This window comes from Aspergillus nomiae (assembly GCF_001204775.2).
Source record: "Aspergillus nomiae NRRL 13137 chromosome Unknown contig00127, whole genome shotgun sequence".
NCBI lineage: Eukaryota > Fungi > Ascomycota > Eurotiomycetes > Eurotiales > Aspergillaceae > Aspergillus > Aspergillus nomiae.
The window spans coordinates 22,937-44,063 of record NW_015378182.1 but is presented as its reverse complement, the minus strand read 5'-3'; the positions used below and the strand labels follow the sequence as shown (position 1 = coordinate 44,063).

Sequence of the window (21,127 nt, the reverse complement as noted above, 5' to 3'; positions counted from 1 at the left end):
ACAAATTGTTTTCGTATGTTAAATATTTGATATTATGTGACAAAGTTACACGCAGGGTGGAGTCATTCAGCGTCTAGGTGCAGCATTTCCAGGGTAGTAGACCAGAGCCTTGTCGCACCGTTCTCGTCATAGGCCCATGGAGCATAGCCCGGTGCAAAATCTCCTTTACTTGGATCGTGCGGCTCAGCAATCTGGCAATTGTCTAGATACCTGCCTCCCTGGCCTTCTAGCTCTCTTGCCACGGATGCCCACACAGTCGTGGCTGCTCCTTGCTCAGGGCTCTTCCAGTATCTTGACAAGACATCGTTGTCAGCCCAGTTAGCCTTCTGTTCATCTGTGACATGGCGGAGCAGTTCTGTTTGAATCCCACCGGGGTGCAGGCTAAAGGCATGCAGCCCCTGGGACCCGTAGCGCCTCTCAATCTCGTTGGCGGCCCACACTAACGCGGTCTTGCTCTGGCCGTAGGCCTTCCACGGCTCATACTCCCCACTGAGACTGATATTGTCGAAGTGGACAGGAGAGATTCGGTGGGCGCTTGAGGCAACAATAACGACGCGAGAGGCGAAGTCAGGCGTGGAAGAAGCCAGCAAGAGGTGCCTCAGCTTGTAAAAGAGTAGGAAGTGTGCAAGGTAGTTACTTCCGAACTGTGTTTCAAATCCATCCACTGTTCGGCCCTCTGGGCATGCCATCACACCGGCATTTTCGACCAGGACATTCAATGTCGGGCTTTTCGACGTAAATTCCTCAACACAGTCCTGAACAGATGCAAGGGAGGTGAGGTCCAGATGCAGGATATGGACACGGGGACTGTCAATGATGTCACTCAAGGCTTCCTTGACTTTGTTGATATCCCGTGCAGTCAGATAGAGAGTGGCACCCGTCTTGTAGAGCGCTCGGACGGTGGGGATACCCAAGCCCGATGAGCAACCTGTGATGAGGATAACCTTTCCGGCAAACGCATTTTCAACGCCTTCGTCCTTAACAATCTCCAGCGCCGTTGGACGGGCATCTCCAGGGCCCTCGGGGCGTTCGTGTACCGCAGAATATCGTGAAGCCATTACGGTTGGGGGGTGAGTGCAAACCTTGGGTAACAACAGGCCTGAGCATGTAAAGTTTTCGGGCTAGGGAGATATATGAGATTTGGGCCTTTTTAATTGCCTAGTAACAACCTAGAAAGCACAATCATGATGTCAGGGCTTTTGAGATTGTGTCATATGGTTTCAACCGGTGTTTGGTTGTGCTTAACGTTTCGGCCGACGAGCTTGAGGCATTTATCGGCGCCGAAACGTACCGCCGATGGCTGAACCGAAGGGAGAAAAGTTTAAAGCGTCTGTTTTATGTCAGCCGTACCAGGAACTAGCGAACTAATTAATCGGGCTTGTTCTCTCTGGTTCGGCATCTGGTAAGTCCGAATAGGGAAAGCCGAACTACTTAACCTTAAACAACACGGGATATCCAAGTTCGATCCTGATCTAGATTTCCCCAGATCATCTGGAGCGCGACGAAGATGCATCGCGTACCAGTATAGAAACGAATAGTCTCTCTTGCTTTGAGAGGCCGTGTTGTAATTTAATTTTCTCTCTTTCGGCGTTTGTCGCAGCATTGAAGAAGGCACTGTGTCTTGCTGTACGTCGCCAGTATATACCAGATGGACCTTATATGTAAAGATACCGAATGACCGCGACCTTTAAACTATATCTCAGCCAGTCTGACTGAAGTTTGAGACTGGTCGGCTATTCCAACTGATTCGATTGTACAATTCCCGCTTCCTCAGGGGCAGTCGCGTATGAAACGGAATGGGCCTTAATAGCAACGCGAAAGCAAGCCTCATTGCTGATAGTAATTGTGGGCCTCTCCTTTTCTAATCTCGACCGCGCCCTGGCAGACACTTCCATGTCTGCCAACAACAATACGACCATGCCGTCTGCCCGGCCTCGTCGAGCCCGGCGTGCCCCAATGGCTTGCGCACGCTGCCATGTCCGCAAAGTTCGATGCGATGTAGCCTTTCGGGGCTCGCCATGCACGAATTGTCGTCTCGACGGGTGTGAATGTCATGAAAGGGAGCATAAAGAATCAAATACACCGCGGAGGCAACCACATCGACACCGCGCATCCTATCTCGTCCATTCCAAAGTGGAGCAAACTCGCTCTAGCGCAGATACCCGATCGATGCGAGGGAGCTTGTCCTCTATCCTATCCCACGGCCCCCGCCATGATAAATCAGAAAACGGTAGGTATTGTTGCGTCCCGCTCTGGTCGCGTTTATTAATATATTTACTGGCTAGGTATATACTCGCAGCTACCGTTTGCTTACTACGGCTTCCTCAACACATCTACTCTGCAGCGCCTGGATGAAACACATATCAGATTTCTGGAGGAAAAGGGCTGCCTGCATTTACCACCCAGAGTCGTGATGGATATCTTCCTGCAATACTACTTTTTATATGTCCATCCATGTCTCCCCATACTTGACCAGGCTCAATTTTTGTTTGATTATCGCCACCCAGAACAGTCCACATGTCAGTACTCGTTGCCTTTGTTGCAGGCGGTGCTCTGCGCGGCTGCTGCTGTAAGCGACCAGGGCTTTATTCTAGATTTTGATGCCAAAACGCTGACGATGTTCTAGTTTGTGCCGACTGATGTAGGAACGCGCTGGGGGTCGGTGTCTATTGTTTCTACTCGGAATGAACTCTACCAAAAGGCTAAGGTTCGTGTCCCCAGATGAGATGCTTCCTGGAACCAATTCTAACCTCTACCAAGCTACTCTATCATTCTGGTATGGAAAAGGACCCTTTGGTTCTTGCACAAACGGCACTGCTGCTGAGTCTTTTCGACTGTAGCATGGACGGAACTGGTAGTTCGGTCTGGTTGTCTCTGGCGATCGGGCATGCAAAGGCTATAAACGCTCACCAGTTTGGTTGTCTGACATTGGACGCCTCTGCAGACAGACATAATCTCAAGAGACTCTGGTGGTGCTGTATAGTTCGTGATCGGGCAGTCTCGTTGGGGATGCGTCGACCAATCCAAATCACTCCCGACTTAACTCCCGTAGGCGCAAATGGTGCCTTGTCACTTCAGGACCTGCAGAGGCGTCAAAACCTGTCCGAGGTTTATTCATACGAGGTGCAGTGTGAGCTACATAAGATATTCATTCGACAGTGTCACCTTGCGGTCATAGTGACAGACTTGCTTATGGTATTATATCCAGACCCCAGGGAAAGCTTACCAGAAGCGCCTAGTTCTAGCTCTGGCCCGTGGGAGCAACTAGGAAGGTTTGAATTGAGGTTGTCCCTTTGGCATACGGAATTCATAATCGCCAGTGAACATGACTTGCCTGTTAAGCATGACTCAATCGCTCTTTTGCTCTCCCTAACGTCAATATATTATCAGTAAGCTTAAGGACCACGCTGTCCAAAGAACCTAAATTTACCGATTCTTACAGAGCAACACGAATGGCTATGTGCAGCTACTCCACAAGATTGGTCTGCTGTTTGCACACTACCCCGGCGCGTGAGAATACCCTGGAGTATTATGGAAATGAGCTTCGAGACGCGGTAACTCAAGTTACTACAGAAATAAGTGACTTGATCGAAGCTGACCTGGCAATGTTTGTTCCCAATAACTTGTACGTTTCCTACCTTACTGTCTTACCGCTCATGGTCTACGATCTATTTCTGGAAACGATTTTGGGTCAGTCCACCTATACCATATCTAACATTGCTCCACAGAATGCAGTTATTCCTCCTGCCGATGATCCTATGGGGCATCAATTTAGTCCTGTCCCCCACGCCGCTCCTACTGGAGGAAAGCACGAAGAACCTCTCACTCTTTAGGGCCATGAATCATTTCTATGGCTTGCGGGTTGATGTCAGGCCCTTATCAGTTTTGGTCAAGCACACGCTTGATTTTATAAAGCCGAAGATCATCGCGAACGCTCTCGGGGCGTCCGGCGCTACACCTTCTTGCTTCTCTGACTTCTTCCGGCAGGACCCACAGAGCTACTGGGAATTGTGTCTTTACCTCGAGCGTTTATTAGCCGACAAGGTGGGCAGGGGCCGTGTAGATGATCTGTCCACTAGTACGCCGACTCAGGAACCTGAAATGGTTACTCCGATCCAGCCAAATCCATCGTGTTTGGACACACAGGCACACAGCCTTTGCGTGATTATCCCGGAAGATCCACCCGACCTCGAGCCTTGGGACATACTGAGCAATGTTGAGCAGGCCGTAACAGATATTCCCAGTCGCCAACAGCAGGGACTACAAACCGACTTCCAAATTACTCAAGATTTTAAGATATTTCATGATGCTTATCCCATTCCATATGTATAACTTACCCCATCTATGTACAGGTTTTAATTTTGGTGTCCAAAGTTTGGATCAAGAATATAATGGATTAGCTGTTGCAATCTTATAACTGTAATGTGTTCTCCAGGTCTCAACATGGCAGACTAGCCTTCAGACCAACACGATGGCCACAGCCTTTAATTTCTTGTCCTTTCTGCCATTGCTTTAGATCCGCGTCTTCCATAACAACAGCATTACCGAGCCGCCGCAGCTTAGGCAGCTCGCGATCGTCTATATGCCAATTCTCCAAAATCTAGTTCGCAAGAGTATACCCTGGAGATCTCAAGAAATATATGTAATGGTCTGGAACATCATATGTGCGTACAGGAAGACACAACAAGAGCAACAAACAACAAACAAGATTGGCCAATCTAACACCCGTAGGTATCGGCTGGTAGGGGGCATCGGTGGGCGACGGGGTGGAGTGAAGTCATTTATGAAACTGAACGAAAAGGCCACTGCATAACGCCTGGTGTTTGACCGTTAACCACCATATTACCATCAGTATAGCATCCTATAATAGGCCTTTGACCATCCTCGCTAATTACCACCGCCCGATATTGGTATTCTTTGTGGATGGTGGTACCGTATACTCTCAAGGTCACCGTCATGAGAATATAGTGACACGAATGTAATCCGATCAAAGGATTCTATGAAAGTAAAGTTCGCATAACCGACATCCTTGGCTGTGACCATCAGGTAGAATGGAGCCCTCTCTATTCCAGTGACACGCCATCAGGCTGCACTTCATCCTCACACTGCAAGCCGACTGTAGTATTAGAGCTGCTGCCAAGGAAGCTCGCTTGGCTAAAGTTTGGGCTGGATACCTGCAGATCTACAAGTTGGTCATCTAAGGGATCCGGGAACATCTGGATTAAGGCCTCCATATCAACGTCAAATACTGTGCTGCTGGAAGCAACCGGCGACGGGTCTAGACATTGCTTTTAGTTTGGACTTTTTAGCGCGCAATTACGTGGCTCACGATACTCACGCGATAGCTCAGTTATGGCGTTCACAGCCATCAGATTTCGGACTAGCTGCTCAGATCGTGTGAGGGCTGGGTTCACCGAGCTTATTTCGTTCAGCATGCTAAGTGTTGTTGTAAGCATATTATGGCTCTGGCCTCCCCGATGTAGGGCGGCATCTCTGACATGGATGGTACACGCCACATAAGCGCAGTATCCTAAGAGATAGGGGGCCTTGTACAGCGCAAAGGACTCCTTCCACCTTTCAATGATGGCTGTAATCCTGCTTGCTGCAGTCGAACATGCTCTCCAGGAATCGACCGGCGGGGACTTGGCGCGCAAGTTGCTATTGGAGACAAAAGGACGATGCAATAGAATGATGAGGGCATGGTAGGTACTATGCAGGATCATGATATTTGGAGTGACGAGCTTCTGTGCCGTGGTCTTGTCTGTAGACCATGGCTGGAAGGCCACGCAATCCGGCAGGTTGAAGTACCAGCCACAGAGCGCGTCGTCCAGTTCTTGTAGGGTTATTTGTGGTGTGGCCGGCTTAGCGCCAACTACATAGAAGTGGTTGATGATATCGGCCATGAGGTTTGACAGTAGACAGAATTGCTGGAAAGCCGATATCATGAAAGTAGGGACTGGAGGCGGCGATTGGATTGGGTAGGTACTACACTGAGGGTCTATGTAGGGGCTCCAGCACTCCAACTCCTCCATGGTATCACGGAGCTTAGTAGAGACATGAGTATCTCGTAGATGGATGGCCACCGGCCGGCCAAAGTATAGACACTGTAATTTGTCCGAGATGAAGGCTGCCCAGAATGCTCTGCGGCGGATCTCAACATCTTCCGGATACAAATCAGGAACCCGGGTGTCGAGGTGCAATCCAAGGTCGAATGCCATTCGAATGGCGAGACCCGTGTTGATCCAGCTCTTGGACATTTCACCACGAGCGACATATACTGAGCCCAGGTGTAGCAAACCTACTATTGTCGGAATTGAGGGGTTTTCCAACAGCGAATCCAGATAAAACAGTTCTTGGCACCTCCGCAGGATCGGTTGCCAGCGGTCTGGGCCAGTGAAGGGTCATCTCGCACTTCTGTGCGGCCCGAGAATTTAGAGCCGGAGGCAAATATAGCGTTCAGCAGGAATCGTGAAAAGTATGGACCCCCTGAAACCCAGTCTCGCGTGAACGCAGGCCGATATGTGAGAAGGAAACTATGATGTTGGCGATTCCAATGGACGTCTAGCAGATGCATGGCAAGGTCCGGTGGAACCCCGTCAAAGTCCGCGTGGTTTCGCAGTTCGTATTCCTTTTGGCGCTGAATCACAGCATTCGTAATGAGCAGGTTCCGCACGAACTCAGGCGGATCGCCAGGAAGCTGAGATGTTTCCAAGCTATTATGCAGGCCTGATGTAGGCCCGAAGACGCCGATGCGACCTTGATCATCCGCCGAGACGAAGGTCGAGGTTTCTAGCTCGTCATCAGATGAAACACTCTTGCATCTTTCTGTAGGTGGCTTCTGGAGACTTCTGGTGTGAGTCAGATCCTCATTCAATGTCATCTGGCCACTACCACGCCGCTCTTTCGGCCGCTCTTTGGGCCGCTCCTCCTCCGAGTGATGCAGTGGTACATTCGGCCGCGCGAGGGCCTCACGAAGTAGTAGAGCCCGTGTTTGTACATCGGCATCCTTCATTTGGATCAAGGTTGTCTTGAACCATGCGACCTGTGCCTCCAGCATCCGGATGGTCGTTGCAGATGGCCTAGACGCAGTAAGACGGGGCTTGCATATAGACACACACACACGCGCAGAGAGAGAGGGATGGAGAGAGAGGAGTCTGACCTTGGCCGCGGAATAATACGTGTGTAAACACAGTCCCGCTTGTGAGTTTTGCATGCCCCACAGGACGGTGTTTCCTTGTTACATTTTACCTACGGCGAATACATTAGGAGGTGACTTGTGGGTGTGGTAGGATCAGATTGACTCTGGCACCTTTCTTCCCCGGCAATTATCACAGGCGCGTGTTTCACGCCTTGGACCTTGAAAACTCATCTGGGGCTGTTCGAATGCAAGGATGCCGTGGAACGGACAGTATGTGTCCGAGGAGTTGACGGCAGACGGAGTATTTGAGCCCGGAACCAGTGTGTGGAGTGCCGATCGAAAGAGGCAATCGCCTACTTTTTGTGCCGATTGTAAGAATTGGCTTGGCCTGTTGCTCTCCCCAGCAGGGCTCCATGCTGTTCGGAATAGCACTGTGGGGTATGCGGCCGATGGCAAGTTAGATCGGCAATGTGTATATCCTCCACCTTGGGCCATTGATAGTTGACTGCATGGCTGTGGCATTTTAGGTCATAGCACGTGAGTCTTTCTACTCCTAGTTCATTGTGACAGTGCTAATTGCTCTATTCGCAGCGTGTTCCTGTGTATCCCTTGTCCAATATCCACAAGAATGGACGCACCACCATCACCGTTGCGGTCTCTCGTAGCAGGCTGCCTGGCGGGTGCTATGGAAATAGGTGGGATTGACCCTTCATCATCCAACACAGTTCATTCGATACCCATGCCTCCCTGGTTATCGCAATCCACCATAACCCGTTCTCACTGACACAAAATTACCAGCTATAACTTACCCAGCCGAGTGTAAGTGCCTAGCTCTAAAGCGTTGCGAGCCAATCCACTTAAATTCATGCTGATGCTGACAGGACGACAGTTGCCAAGACCCACTCACAGTTGAATCGGAGACTTGGGGAATCAGCAAAGCTGCCTTGGCCTCCTTTTGGTCGCGAGTGGTATACTGGCTGCACAAGTGCGATTATCGGTAACGCTGCCAAGGTTGCTATCAGTAAGTCTAGTGGAAGCCAGACAGTTAACTAGACTAACTGAGCCCTTTTGGCTAAGGGTTTACGGCGTACGAGCGCATGAAGTATCTGCTACAGGATGAGAAGGGGCAGCTCACTCCGATAAAAGTGTCCATTGCCGGCCTTGGAGCTGGGTTGATCGAAAGTGTGCTAGCAGTAACCCCATCAGAAAGTATAAAAACTTCTCTGTATGTCAGTAGAATACCTCAACTCTGGCTTGTGCTGATTATATATAGGATCGACGACCGGAAATCGGCCCGGCCGCGTATGAACGGGTTGGTGCATGGAGTGGGTGTCATCTACCGTGAAAGAGGCATCGCTGGCTTCATGCAGGGACTCGTACCAACCACTGCGAAACAAGCCGCAAATTCGGCTACTAGATTCACTGCGTACTCGACCATTCGCGACTTGTGGCAGAGGCAATTGCCCCCCGGCCAGAAGGTGGATACAGTTGCGACCTTGACTATTGGGGCATTGGCGGGTCTAATCACTGTCTATGTCACCCAACCCATCGACACTATCAAGACCAGAATGCAAAGTATTGAGGCTCGGGGGGCCTATAAGAACAGCTTCGACGCCGCGGCCAAAGTTGTGATGAATGAAGGCTTCGTCCAGCTTTGGTCCGGCGCGGTACCGAGGCTAGCAAGACTTACGGTACGTGTGTCTTCACCCCAGGAGTATTTCCATTGCTAGTCATGGCTGTAATAGAACGTGACAGCCACTGGGTATAAAGTCGGTGCTCTAACGCTATAGTTCACAGGTCAGCGGAGGAGTAGTGTTTACAGCCTATGAAAAGATCATCGAATTCTTCGGCTGGCTGGATCCGCAGAGCCAATGGATCTAGATCCATAATACACCTGGAGACACATGATGCTAATATAATATGACTGACGTTATTAGCAACGGAATGTGCTTCTGCTCAGCGGGACTTGGCTTTCAAGTCAACCTTTCCTGACGCATCACACTTGCTATTCGACCTGTCAGGGAACTCCAGGGTCTGGAACGATCCCAAATCCTCAAGTATGTACTAACTAATTCCATTTCCATGAGCTCTGTACATACTGTATTTGACTATGAAATATAATCCAGGTTGTGGGTCGGCAATCCATATTAGTTTCTGCCTTGAGGTTCGGCTATCCCAGATAGGAAATCGGCAAGAAGATTAAATAGCCGGCAGCAGCAATAATTGGCCCAGATCAGCACTAGTTTTGTGTATACCGGAATTATTCTAGATGCCCTAACCCGAGCAGATAATTAACCTGAGTAGCTTCTGTGGCCGTCAACCTCTATTAAAGTCCTGTCTAGTGCGTGGAACTCCTCGCTTTACATTTTAAAATCTGCTTTACCATTCAAGACAATCGAGGCCACTCCTAGCAGGCAGCACGACTAGCTTTTGCTTAGAAACCTCGAACTTCTATGACCGAAGTTTGTAACCAGAAACACGTTCAAAGGTATTACCCCTATGACCCGCTTCTGAACCCGGTGCTAACAGCATTGCTCCTATTTAGTCATTCTCTCCCGGTCTACCACAGTATCGCCATTATGACTCAATATCAATCCGAGTTTTTAGTGAGCATTCCCGACCGCCCCGGGGTACTCCCAGTTCGCATGTCCCTTCGTCCTAGGCACCTGGCGAAGTTGGGTCCTCGTGTCGAAGCTGGACAAGTGGTGTTTGGTGGCGCTATGCTCTCTCGTGAACCAGCCAAAGGCGAGGGCCCAAATGTAACTGGAAGTGTGATGCTCATCAAGGCCAACAGCGAAGATGAAGTTCGCCAGATCATTCTGGATGATGCATATGCAGCGGATGTCTGGGACTTGAGCAAGGTCACAATAACGCCATTCAAGTGTGCTGTGCGTACGGCAATTTGAAGGAAACATAGTGACGTGTCTTAAGGTAATTCTATCTTCGGATGGAGGGATACAGATCCGAATACAGCTAGAGACATCAAAACTGTTATGGAGGCTGCGTTGCTGTTGTCTTGTGTCGTCAACTTCAATATGTAGGCTAGAATTGACCCTGTTTAATGGCCCAGCGTGGTTCCTTTCCTTGAGAACAGTTCAAAGTTAATACCGATTGAGGACTGTATACATAACGATCTGAGCAGCATCCAGCTGGACGCCATCACCTTACCACATACTGCTCCCCGTCATAAATGCGGACACAAATACAGGCCAATAGCCAAAGCCTGTCTACATGTCATCCCCACGACCATGGTAGATTCAGAGCATTCATTAATATTGCTTGACGAGGGTAGACTTTCGACGAGTGGGATGACGTGGTTGAGCGTTACCATCCCCTATGTCGAGTCCATTCGTCTTGGTAAAGTACTCTGGTACGATTCAGCTTCTCGACATTCTTCGAAGGGCAGAGAGGCATTAGGCACACACGCATCCGGACAGAAAGAAAGAGATAAACGTTAGAGCTATCGGATTTTTCCTCGCCGCTATTGATTGAGAATACACATTCATTGATCACGCCAAGATCCCGATTATCCTACTTGTACACCTAGCATCACTACAGCAAGACATTCACGCTCTTTATCTCTGTGAATGACAATAGTTCCTCCAGGCACTCCTCCTTTCCTACTCCAGATTGCTTCGCTCCTCCGAACGGGACACCGATAAAGTGTTTAGACACCTGATTAATCCAAATATAGCCGGCCTCGATATGTCTTACGATTCTCGTCGCCCTCGAGATATCACGGGTAAAGACAGAAGCTGTAAGACCATAAGCGGTATCGTTAACTGTTTTGATAAGTTCCTCTTCATCAGACCATTTGAAGATAGACATGATGGGTCCGAAGATCTCTTCTTTGGCGATACGCATATGTGGCTGAACGTCGGCGTACACGGTCGGTTCGACCCAGTAACCAAGCTCCATACCGGGAAGATGTTTTGGGATCTTGCCTCCTGTGATGAGGCGCGCGCCCTCCGCATCCGCCGAGAGAATATATGACAGAACCCGCTCCTGTGCCGCTTTGTTAATGAGAGGGCCCATAGTGGTGGACATATCTGTCGGAACACCTGGTTTGAACTCTCTTTCGATGAATGATTTGACCTTTTCTATGACCGTTTCATAATGCGATTCGTGCAAGAAGACACGGGAGGTCGAGCCACAAGACTGCCCTGCCCAAGTGTAGTTCATCCCCCGCGCAACACCTTCGGCCAGGGCATCCACGTCGGCATCTGGAAATGCTAGCAGCGCGTTCTTGCCCCCAAGCTCCAGGAGGGTTGGCTTCAGCGTGGCTGCGGCAGCCTGCTGGATGGCTCGACCGGTCGGGACGCTTCCGATCAAAGTAATCTTCTTCACCAGTGGGTGCGTCGTCAAGGCCTTCCCACACTCGATCTGGCCAGGCAGGATATTTAATACACCGGGGGGGAATACAGGGCCCAGGATCTCGGCCAGACGGAGGCACGATAGGGGCGCCTGATCTGGGGTCTTAACTACCACCGTGTTGCCTGCAGCCAGCGGGGCTGCTATTTTCGAGCCCGTGAATTGAATGGGATGGTTGAATGCCATGATGCGTCCCACGACGCCCAATGGCTCCCGCACGGTGTAGTGGAAGGTATCGTCCGATTGTGGGATGGTCTCGCCTTTCAGCATCGGGATTAATCCTGCGAAATAGTCGAGTGACGTAGCGGCGACTTTCGCATCACTCAGCATCTTTCCCAGTGGGTTCCCGGTGTTCAAGGAATCAATCCATGCAAGCTCATCGGCATGTTCACGGAGTAAGTCCGCGGCGCGGCGCAGGCACCGGGCTCTTTCGACTGGAGGCGTCGTCCGCCAGCTCAGGAACGCTTGATGTGCCGCATTTACAGCCTCGTCCACATCAGCCGCGGAGGCAACAGCCACTTTAGTAATGGGTTGGCCACACGCTGGGTTAAATGTTTCCGCATACACCCCATCTTTGGGACGGTACCATTGACCATTATAGAACAGGTCCAAGTGGGAGGGTAGAGAGTGTGTGGTAGACATAGCTAGGAAGATGACAGGATAGCACTTTGACGTAGCATACAATCAGCGATTACAGCTAATAATGTCTGTGTGCAGGTCTACTATTACGTTACCTTATATCCTTTTCTCTCACTGCATTCCGGTAAACGCAATCCGTGCCATCGTTAAGCGGAAACACTGAGGGCCAACGATGTTCGCCGGCTCTCTCGGGCCCCTTGACGCGACTGTGCTTTCTCCATATTAGGAAAGTCCGTTCAGACTTGAAACGAATCAAAATAAAAGAGAGGGGTCAGAATGACAAACGTAAAGTAATCTAATTGTCCAAAAACAGTAGTGCCGAACTTGTACAGAATCCGGGGGTGGATCCCACGTATAAATCGGGTAACTGGCAATGCGAACCCTAATCCTCTACGGATAAATTTTTGGCGGGCTGGGAACCCCCGAGCCGGGTAGCCAGAATCCGAGAAGGCGGCGCTCTGTACTAGCCCGAACTGATGTTATTTTCCTTTAATAGGTCATGAAGATAAGTAAGATGCTCAAGGCTGGGCAGATCACTTCTGCAGGTCGTCTCACACGAAATTGTCGGCAACTCACACCATGGTCGAGCCACATCAGGGAAACCTATTAGGGATCATCCCCAAGCCTGCCGCGCTGGTATTAGGTACGGATCTACGGTCAAGAAGCGCTGGGAAGTTCACGGCTTGCTAATATGCCTGGCGATGTAGACATTTACACGTACGCAGCTCTAGGGGTGGCATGTTTCATAATCTACCCCTTAGTTCACTACTATCTCGACGCAAAGAAACTGCGGCGGTTCCCAGCTGCGAGTTTTTTGGCTCCATTCACATCCCTGTGGATCGTTTCTCACTCACTGAGACGTAAGCGGTATGTGACTGTTTACGAAGCGCATAGAAAATTGGGCCCAGTGGTTCGACTGGCTCCAGACCTACTGTCGTTCTCGAACGCGAAGGCGTGCAAAGAAATCTATAGCCACGGTGCCCCCGTGGTGAAAGCCGAGTTGTACTCGAACTTGGGAAATGGCGTGCCCTCCATGTTCCAAATTATTGGGAAGGCAGAGCACGGAAAACGGAGAAAACTGCTGTCGCACGTCTTTTCTGCCAAGCAAATCTACGACAAAGAGCCCCGAGTCATCAAATTAGCAAAGGCCTTGTGCCGCAACTTGGAGATTAAAGCGCGAGGGGGCATGGTTGCGACTACAGACGAGTACCCTGTCGTGGACGGGGCTTTCGACGTGCGACCGTGGCTCAATATGTTCGCCTTCGATGTCATCACCGCGGTCTTCTGGTCGAGTCCCTATGGCTTTTTGGAAAAGGGCAATGATATTGCTCCTGCCGTAGACCTCAAGAACCGAGTCTTCACGGTCCATGCCATGGATGCTGCCCATTCCAACACCAACTTCATTATTCCGTTCGCCCAGCTCCCACGGGCCTGGTGGAACCTAATCCAGGTTGTTTTAAGCCATACTCATGGCGCCCAATCCGCAAAGAACTTTCGATCCATGACGCGTTATGTGGTGCGGCATCGGATAGAAAACCCACCAGCGGAGCCGGATCTGTTTACGAGCTTTCCGTTGGAGCCTACTGAGAAACACGCGCACGTCCTCACCTCGGAGGAGCTCCTCTCGGAGTGCTCGACAATGCTCAGCGCGGGGCAGGACACGACACAAACGTCGCTCACAAACTGTCTGTATCATTTATGCAAGAATCCTTCCAAACTCCGCAAGCTCCGCAAAGTGCTTCTAGACAGCTTGCCGCCAGAGTCGCAGCCGATCGCAAGCTATTCTGACCTCCAAAGAATTCCACTCTTGAGAGCTGTCCTGGACGAAAGCTTCCGCTGCAGCCCACCCCTCGGGTTTGGCCTTCCCAGGCTCGTCACGGAACCTGGAATGACTATCCAAGGACACTTCATCCCCCCCGGTGTCGTGGTGGGCTCCCCACTTTACAACATCCACCACGATGAGAGCTTGTTCCCCGATCCCTGGAGCTTTATTCCGGAGCGATGGTTAGGAGGGTCTGACCCTGACTATAGTCCATCAGCGGAAGAAACGGAGAATCTCAAAACCTACGTCCAGCCATTCAGTCTGGGTGGCCGGTCTTGTATTGGCCGCAACATGGCATATATGGACCTCAGCATCGCCATTGCAGCACTAGTGATGGAGTTTGACTGGGAGCTACGCGATCCAGACTGCGATATTCAATACGTCGAGAAGTTAGTCACAAACCCCGCGGCCTTATGGGTGAAGGCAAAATTGAGACCTGGCATGGACATTGAGTCACAGTCGAAGAGACAAGCGGCCATGTCTGCCGACCTGCCTACTTAACATGAACGCCCAGATGCGTCCTGACGCGGCACTCTTCTCCCCCTACCTTGTCCTTTCTTTGTCTCTTTCTTTCATTCTTTGTTTCATTCATTCATTGCCGTCTCTATATCACAAGTTTTGTCTTTCACTATAAGATTGCTGGCTAAAGACCAGCGTACTACTGTAGACTAGGCGTTCTATGGCGATGTTATTCCAGCGTGTGCCTCCTCAGTTTTCCAGGCACCTACACATACATAAGACCAAAGCCTGTTTACTTTGCAGTTGGACTAGGATGCGAAAAATGGACAAATGTGCCTTCATGATTTTAGATTCCCATATAAACAATACAGACTGTGCCTATTGTATCCTTAGCCATAGAGATCACTACTATAGATCACTAATTCTTACAGCTACACCAACGAGGGGCTTTTATTCCCCCATAGAGTAGCTACAGAAAGGCCACGTGTAGAAGCAGAGTACCCCAGCAGCAAAATCATACATGAAGATAATCAGGGCAGCATTGTGCCAGTTCATGCTCTTTTCATCCGGTAGAGAACATTTCTTCGGCGTGCGCGATGTTCACATGGAGAAGCAGCCGGCGATTGCCGTCGATTCCAAGGTTTTTTTTTGCCGTATTGTTTTGGCACCCCACGGAACTGGTGCCTGGTCAACCACGCGTTGGCAACCATTGACATGTCACTATTAATTGCCCTTCCTGGCCGGGCCGAGCTAATGTAGTCGGAAGTAGTATATGGACGACCTTGACACCTCGGTATGTTGAGAGATGATAGATAGTATATGAGGGGATGTGCCATTCTCAATCGTCCTTCTGTTACCTCTAGACAGGCCAGAAGATCAGCACTAGTGACAGTTATCCAATTACACAATGGGTCGCTTACAAGGCAAAACAGCTATTGTCACCGGCGGGGGATCAGGATTTGGGGAAGCAATCGCGCACGGTTTCGTGGCTGAGGGAGCTCATGTCATTGTCGCCGACATCAGCGTGGCGGGAGGAGAACGAGTCGTGCAGGAAATCCGCAGCAAGGAGTACATCCATGGCGGCTCAGCGATATTTCTGCAGGCCGATGTGACGAAGCGAGGTGACTGGGAGAAAGCGTTGAGTCTGGCCAAAACCAAATTCGGAAAATGCGATATCGTCGTCAACAATGCCGGGACAACATATAAGAAGCAGCCCAGTGCAGAGGTCTCGGAGGCGGACTTTGACCGAGTCGTGGCCATCAACGTGAAGAGTATCTATTTGAGCAGTTCGGTAATGCTGCCCTACTTTGTCGAACGAGGGTCGGGGGTCTTCTTGAGCACGTCTTCGGTCGGTGCTATGCGCCCTAGATCGGTAGGTTTCCTTATGGCTTGATGCAATGTGGTGTAACGCATTACCAAAGCAAAAGGGGGAGATCCCACAATGAACACAGGCCACTAATTACACGCCATAGGGACAAGTATTCTATGCCGGAACCAAGGGATTCCTAAACACGGTGAGCCTTCCAATTACTACGATACGTCGAACCTAAAGGCATAGACTTATCAATATAAATCCAGGTCACCCAGGGCTTAGCTGCAGAGTATGGACCCCATGGTGTGCGAGTGAACACCATTTGTCCCTTACTAGCGGCTACTAATCTGCTTGAAATGTTCACTGGTGTCCCCGATACACCTGAAGGGAGAGCGGAATTTGCCAAAGGGGTTCCATTGGGACGGATGTCCGAGCCAAGTGACATTGCCAATGCAGCCGTATTCCTTGCCAGTGATGCAGCTGGCTTCATCACCGGTGTGAATTTTCCAGTGGATGGAGGACGTTTAACTCTTTGATAAACGCATCAGTAATGCATGATTATAGTACTAGCACGTGTTTCCCCAATGACCAACTATCTGTATGTAACTCCCTTGAGGGTCGACACATTTTTATAACCACACACACCGAACATTTGCCCATTAGTATTTATAATCTGCGGCCACGAATAAGAATGGTATGGCCGGCAGCACTTGTTTCTAAGTATTAACTAGGTATGGTGTTGCGAGGCTTCTCGTGGTCGGGCATTTGATAGATATGTGATATGATATATAATTTCACTGGAGGCACTGCCCATCTATCCCTGCATAACGCCATATTAATCATAACCCCCTCACACAGAAGTGAAACTACACAACTACTGGTGCATCGAGTTTTAAGATGAAAATAAACAATACAGTTTGTCGCTTTACTAGTTTGTAGGCCCTCACAGTCCGTAGTTGAGGGGAATTCCCGTCCGGGGGAGTCCTCGGGCTCTCAAGGACCCGAGATTGTTTGAATGAATTTTTGTGTGATCAAGATAAAATATTGGGATTATATTCGAAGCATGTGCAACACAGGGAGAGATAATCAGAGACCATGATTTGCAAACGCCTCGCGTGCCCTGTTGCGTAGCTCTGCTTTGGCCGATGGCCAGGGCTGACCGTTGCGCCAAAACCCTTCAACTGCGGGCTTTTGTCCCGGTTTGCCGTCCTGTGGTAGACGGTTCAACCATAACCACCTGATCTTTTCTTTAAAACCACGAGATTTCCAGGAGTTCAGATCGTCACTCGGATTGTTGTTCAAGGTGGGTAAGTGTTTGATCACGTCCTCATCGTGTGCCAAGCACACCATGACGTCCGGGTGGGAGTCAAATGCAGCCAAGCTATTCACCGAACGTTGTGCCAGCTTAGGGTCCACATGAGCCGAGCATGCATCATTTGATACAAGATAGAATGGTGTGCGACTGCCGTCCCCAAGTTCTGCCATAGCTCGTCTAGGGTGGTGATCAGTAAACAATGAACAGAGAGGCATCGGATCTGGCAACGGCATATGGATATTCGGACGGAAGATGCCGGCAAAGTGGCAAATGTCCCCACCGAGAAAGACGAAGCTGGAGTTGGGACTAGGGGTTGTACGAGCAAGCCCACACATGTGGCCGATACAGTGCCCTGGTGTGTCTGAAAGGTATACATTTAGCTGCTGGACATGCAACCAATAACATCTGTGCTATAGAGGGAAAGATAATCTTCTGTCTAGCAGTAGGAGATACTAACCAAGAAGGTAAAAGGAGCCATCACCAAAAAAGTCGTACGCAGGAAACCCGCCGATAGAAAGACCAGTACCAGAACAGTCGATTTCCTTCAGTGGACGCTGATCGAAGATTTTGGCCTCTACCGGGGAATTGGGTGCCAGAGGAAAACCAGGGAGTATATTCGAGCGAGATTTGAAGCCGGGCCCAACTACCAGTTTTGTGCTATGGGGGAATATTGCGGTGTTTCCGATATGGTCCCAGTGGTAGTGGGACCAAATAATGGTCGCTACAATTCAAGCTTATAAGTCTGGCCAGTCATTCCACGCCGTGGTATTTCTGCACTCCGTGAACACGTCGAGGAACTTACATATGTCATTCAGCGCAATTCCACTGTCCTGAAGAATGTCTGTAACATCTTTATCGACGCGTAAAGATGGGATCACCTCCGACAAGCGGCTTTGAAGCACCGCGGGGAGGTTCCAGTAGTCCTTACGTATGCCTAGATCAAACATAACCTGTTCTCCTGATGGCACATGCTCTATAAGGAATGCTGCAACATATATATTCAGGGTTTCATGTCCAGGTTGTACAGGCTCGAATACTGACTTGGCATTAACCACCATGACGCCGGTAGTATCAACCAGTCTCACTCGCACTGTGCTTGTAGAGGACGGGAATTGTATCGTCTGGGAGGCCTCAATGGTGTTCATGGTGGAAACTAGGAATGGACCCAATGGTCGTAGTGGAATTGGTGTTGTGAATGGAATTAATTAGTTTGTTCCTGGTGAGGATGTTATGGAAGGCTTGTACAAGGCCAAGGTATGATGGTAGGAACTGTAACCACAGAGAGAGAGAGTACAGTTACTAAAACGTGAACTTTCAGAGATATGCTTTCCACGCCACGTTAACGGTCCGAGGGTCTATGCCGAGGCCAGATGGTCCGCGAAGCAGCCTTTGGTGCTCGTAGGCTCACATAGCCATTCATGACAAGGGAATAGAACAAATAGAAAGTTTGAAGACCCATGCCGTTGTATAGTTAGGGAATGGATGTCACCATCCAGGTTCCTGATCTAATGTCGGCTAAGCTGGACCATGCTGAGCTCTAGAGTCCCACGGCCACCGGCTGTACTGGTAACAAGCTAACCAGGGACAGAAGCCTAGCTTTAGCCGGGCTGCTGATGAATATGCATAGTAAGAATCACCGGGGAAACTGTGAGAATTTCTCAACTGGGAGACGGGGTCGGCTTACTCGATTGGGTCGGTAATACCCAAAGCGACAACCGGCTCGCCCCATCCTGGCTCCGTAGTGTAGAAGGAATGCTTCAAATATAACTAATGTGGTATGATAGATAATGTCGAGGGGTAGGAACAAGAGTAGAGACTCGCCCTAGCAAGAAGAATATTTTATTTACCAAACACAATTTTCCATATGGCGACACGTCCAGCTTCAGCCGCTCCGGTGAATCCCGTATTTACAAAGTATGGCCTTCCCGGGAATATCACGATTGGAAGCAACTCGCCAGGCATTCACCCAGCTTCAGAGAAGCGCCCTGTGCACTATCCAGAATGGGACAGACCATCGAGCACTGGTTATGTGGTCTCAAACCACTTGATCAATGAGCCACCTCCGGGGCAGCCGTCATTTCGAATCATCGTGATCGGCGCTGGGGCTGCGGGCATCGACTTTCTCCACCATGCCCCACGGGACCTCGCTGGACTTAATATCGAGTTCGCTGTGTATGACAAAAATCCAGAAATCGGCGGCACCTGGTTTGAGAATCGGTACCCAGGATGTGCATGCGACAATCCCAGCGTTGGGTATACCTTTCCCTGGAAAGCCAAGCCAGACTGGACGAGCTTCTACTCGTCTTCAACTGAAATCTGGCAGTATTTCAAGGATATTGTTGAGGAAGAGAATATGATGCAGTATATAACCCTGAATACAGCTGTCTCTGGGGCCAGATGGGATAACAGCAGGGCGAAATGGATCGTGAAGCTTTCCCAGCGCCAGGAGGACGGTCAGACAAAAGAGTGGCAGGAGGAATGTGACGTTATCCTCAATGGCAGCGGATTTCTCAAGTATGTTTGCCTGTCTCTTGTCAGTGGCAGTGAACAGGCCATGGCTAACTATTGTTCACAGTGCTTGGAAATGGCCAGACATTCCGGGGCTGCATAAGTTCAAGGGCCCTATTTTTCACACTGCACACTATAAGGAAGGATTCGACCTGAAGGATAAGAGAGTTGCTGTAATTGGTTCCGGTAGCTCAGGTGTTCAGGTGTCAGCTTCCATATACCCTGAGGTGCAGCATCTCTACACCTGGGTACGAAGCCCAACCTGGATCACCGCCGCTTTTGGCCAGCAGTTTGCGGGAAAGAATGGCCAAAACTTCGAGTGTAAGCCCTGCCATACCATCCATAACAGTCAGAGAGCTCACCATCCATAGATACGGAAGAACAGAAACAGGCGTTCGCAAAAGATCCCGCCAGCTATCAGCGATACAAGAAGACGATTGAAAACGAGCTGAATAAAAGATTCAAACTAGTTTTGCGCAACACAAAAGAGTCCGATGAAGCAAACGCTGTGAGTGGAACCCATCGACCGCCATGAATCTATTTCTGACATGAACCCTACACACAGTACGCGTTTCAAGAAATGTCTATGAAGCTCGCAGCAAAGCCATACTTGAAAGACTTCATTATTCCCCAGAATTTCAATGTGGCATGTCGCCGGCCTACACCTGGTAATGGCTACCTTGAGGCGCTTGCTGGAGAGAAGACGACCGTTTTCACGTCCTCAATCCAAGCTATCACAGAAAATGGGGTTGTCGACTCTGCCACTGGCGAACACCCGGTAGATGTCATCATATGTGCCACTGGCTTTGATACATCATTCAGGCCCCAGTTTCCCATTACTGGGATAGACCCAGAGGTAACTTTAGCCGAGAAATGGGCCGAGTTTCCTGCCAGCTACTTGGGGATTGGTGTCGATGGCTTCCCGAATTACTTCACATACTCTGGGCCGTTCACACCGGTTGCTCAAGGCTCCTTGTTGCCTATAATAACACTCCTGACAAACCACTTCATCGAGATTATCAAGAAGATGCGAAGGCAACATATCCGCCAACTGAGTCCGAAAGCTAGTGCTGTTGCTGACTTTGCGGAGCATGCTCGTACCTTTTTGCCGCGCACTTGCTGGGCAGACCCATGCAGCTCTTGGTTCAAACAGGGCACCAAAAATGGCCCTATTGTCATGTGGCCGGGCTCTAGGCTTTCCTTCTTTGAAGTACTTCATCACCCCAACTACGAGGACTATGATATCGAGTACTATGGCAAGAATCGGTGGTCTTTCCTGGGCTCCGGCTTTGTAGACTTTGAATTCTCAGGGTCTAAGGACCTAACGTGGTACCTGGACGAGTTCTCAGGACGGGAAGACTGGGTGAAAGGAGTTCCATTGAGTCAGGATTCTGACGAGTTTGCCGGTGTTAACGCTGGTGCAGTTCCCCGCACTAACGCGCGCCTTTAGTGACGCCTCGGGGAGGTGATCTGGAATGAAATAGACAATGACTGACATGTTATGACGCCGGGTGTTCCCACGTTCTAAGGTCTTCTTTCGCAAATATGAGAGCTTTCGTATCG

General features: G+C 50.0%; 8 protein-coding genes across 8 annotated transcripts; 4 read left to right on the top strand and 4 right to left on the bottom strand.

Moving 5' to 3' along the window:
- Positions 1 to 62: 62 nt before the first annotated feature.
- On the bottom strand, positions 63 to 1,058 carry ANOM_005472 (short-chain dehydrogenase; the record flags this gene model as incomplete). Its single annotated transcript, XM_015550729.1, has 1 exon — positions 63 to 1,058. One exon carries the CDS (start codon positions 1,056 to 1,058, stop codon positions 63 to 65), a length of 996 nt encoding a protein of 331 aa, XP_015407048.1.
- A 4,005-nt stretch (positions 1,059 to 5,063) lies between these two features.
- On the bottom strand, positions 5,064 to 7,057 carry ANOM_005471 (fungal specific transcription factor domain-containing protein; the record flags this gene model as incomplete). The annotated part of the gene is made up of 3 exons (XM_015550728.1): positions 5,064 to 5,278; positions 5,339 to 6,298; positions 6,349 to 7,057. 3 exons carry the CDS (start codon positions 7,055 to 7,057, stop codon positions 5,064 to 5,066), a joined length of 1,884 nt encoding a protein of 627 aa, XP_015407045.1.
- A 709-nt stretch (positions 7,058 to 7,766) lies between these two features.
- Positions 7,767 to 9,019, top strand: ANOM_005470 (tricarboxylate transporter; the record flags this gene model as incomplete). The annotated part of the gene is made up of 6 exons (XM_015550727.1): positions 7,767 to 7,833; positions 7,937 to 7,957; positions 8,028 to 8,159; positions 8,216 to 8,363; positions 8,412 to 8,829; positions 8,936 to 9,019. 6 exons carry the CDS (start codon positions 7,767 to 7,769, stop codon positions 9,017 to 9,019), a joined length of 870 nt encoding a protein of 289 aa, XP_015407046.1.
- A 1,671-nt stretch (positions 9,020 to 10,690) lies between these two features.
- On the bottom strand, positions 10,691 to 12,151 carry ANOM_005469 (putative aldehdye dehydrogenase; the record flags this gene model as incomplete). Its single annotated transcript, XM_015550726.1, has 1 exon — positions 10,691 to 12,151. One exon carries the CDS (start codon positions 12,149 to 12,151, stop codon positions 10,691 to 10,693), a length of 1,461 nt encoding a protein of 486 aa, XP_015407057.1.
- Positions 12,152 to 12,727: 576 nt separating this feature from the next.
- On the top strand, positions 12,728 to 14,471 carry ANOM_005468 (uncharacterized protein; the record flags this gene model as incomplete). Its single annotated transcript, XM_015550725.1, has 2 exons — positions 12,728 to 12,791; positions 12,856 to 14,471. The coding sequence occupies 2 exons, from the start codon at positions 12,728 to 12,730 to the stop codon at positions 14,469 to 14,471; spliced, it is 1,680 nt and encodes a 559-aa protein (XP_015407056.1).
- Positions 14,472 to 15,336: 865 nt separating this feature from the next.
- On the top strand, positions 15,337 to 16,277 carry ANOM_005467 (putative alcohol dehydrogenase; the record flags this gene model as incomplete). Its single annotated transcript, XM_015550724.1, has 3 exons — positions 15,337 to 15,801; positions 15,902 to 15,943; positions 16,008 to 16,277. 3 exons carry the CDS (start codon positions 15,337 to 15,339, stop codon positions 16,275 to 16,277), a joined length of 777 nt encoding a protein of 258 aa, XP_015407058.1.
- Positions 16,278 to 16,827: 550 nt separating this feature from the next.
- On the bottom strand, positions 16,828 to 18,201 carry ANOM_005466 (MBL fold metallo-hydrolase; the record flags this gene model as incomplete). Its single annotated transcript, XM_015550723.1, has 3 exons — positions 16,828 to 17,417; positions 17,514 to 17,777; positions 17,859 to 18,201. The coding sequence occupies 3 exons, from the start codon at positions 18,199 to 18,201 to the stop codon at positions 16,828 to 16,830; spliced, it is 1,197 nt and encodes a 398-aa protein (XP_015407053.1).
- A 719-nt stretch (positions 18,202 to 18,920) lies between these two features.
- ANOM_005465 (flavin-containing monooxygenase) lies at positions 18,921 to 21,014 on the top strand (the record flags this gene model as incomplete). Its single annotated transcript, XM_015550722.1, has 4 exons — positions 18,921 to 19,570; positions 19,632 to 19,885; positions 19,936 to 20,072; positions 20,130 to 21,014. 4 exons carry the CDS (start codon positions 18,921 to 18,923, stop codon positions 21,012 to 21,014), a joined length of 1,926 nt encoding a protein of 641 aa, XP_015407060.1.
- Between the last annotated feature and the right edge of the window lie 113 nt (positions 21,015 to 21,127).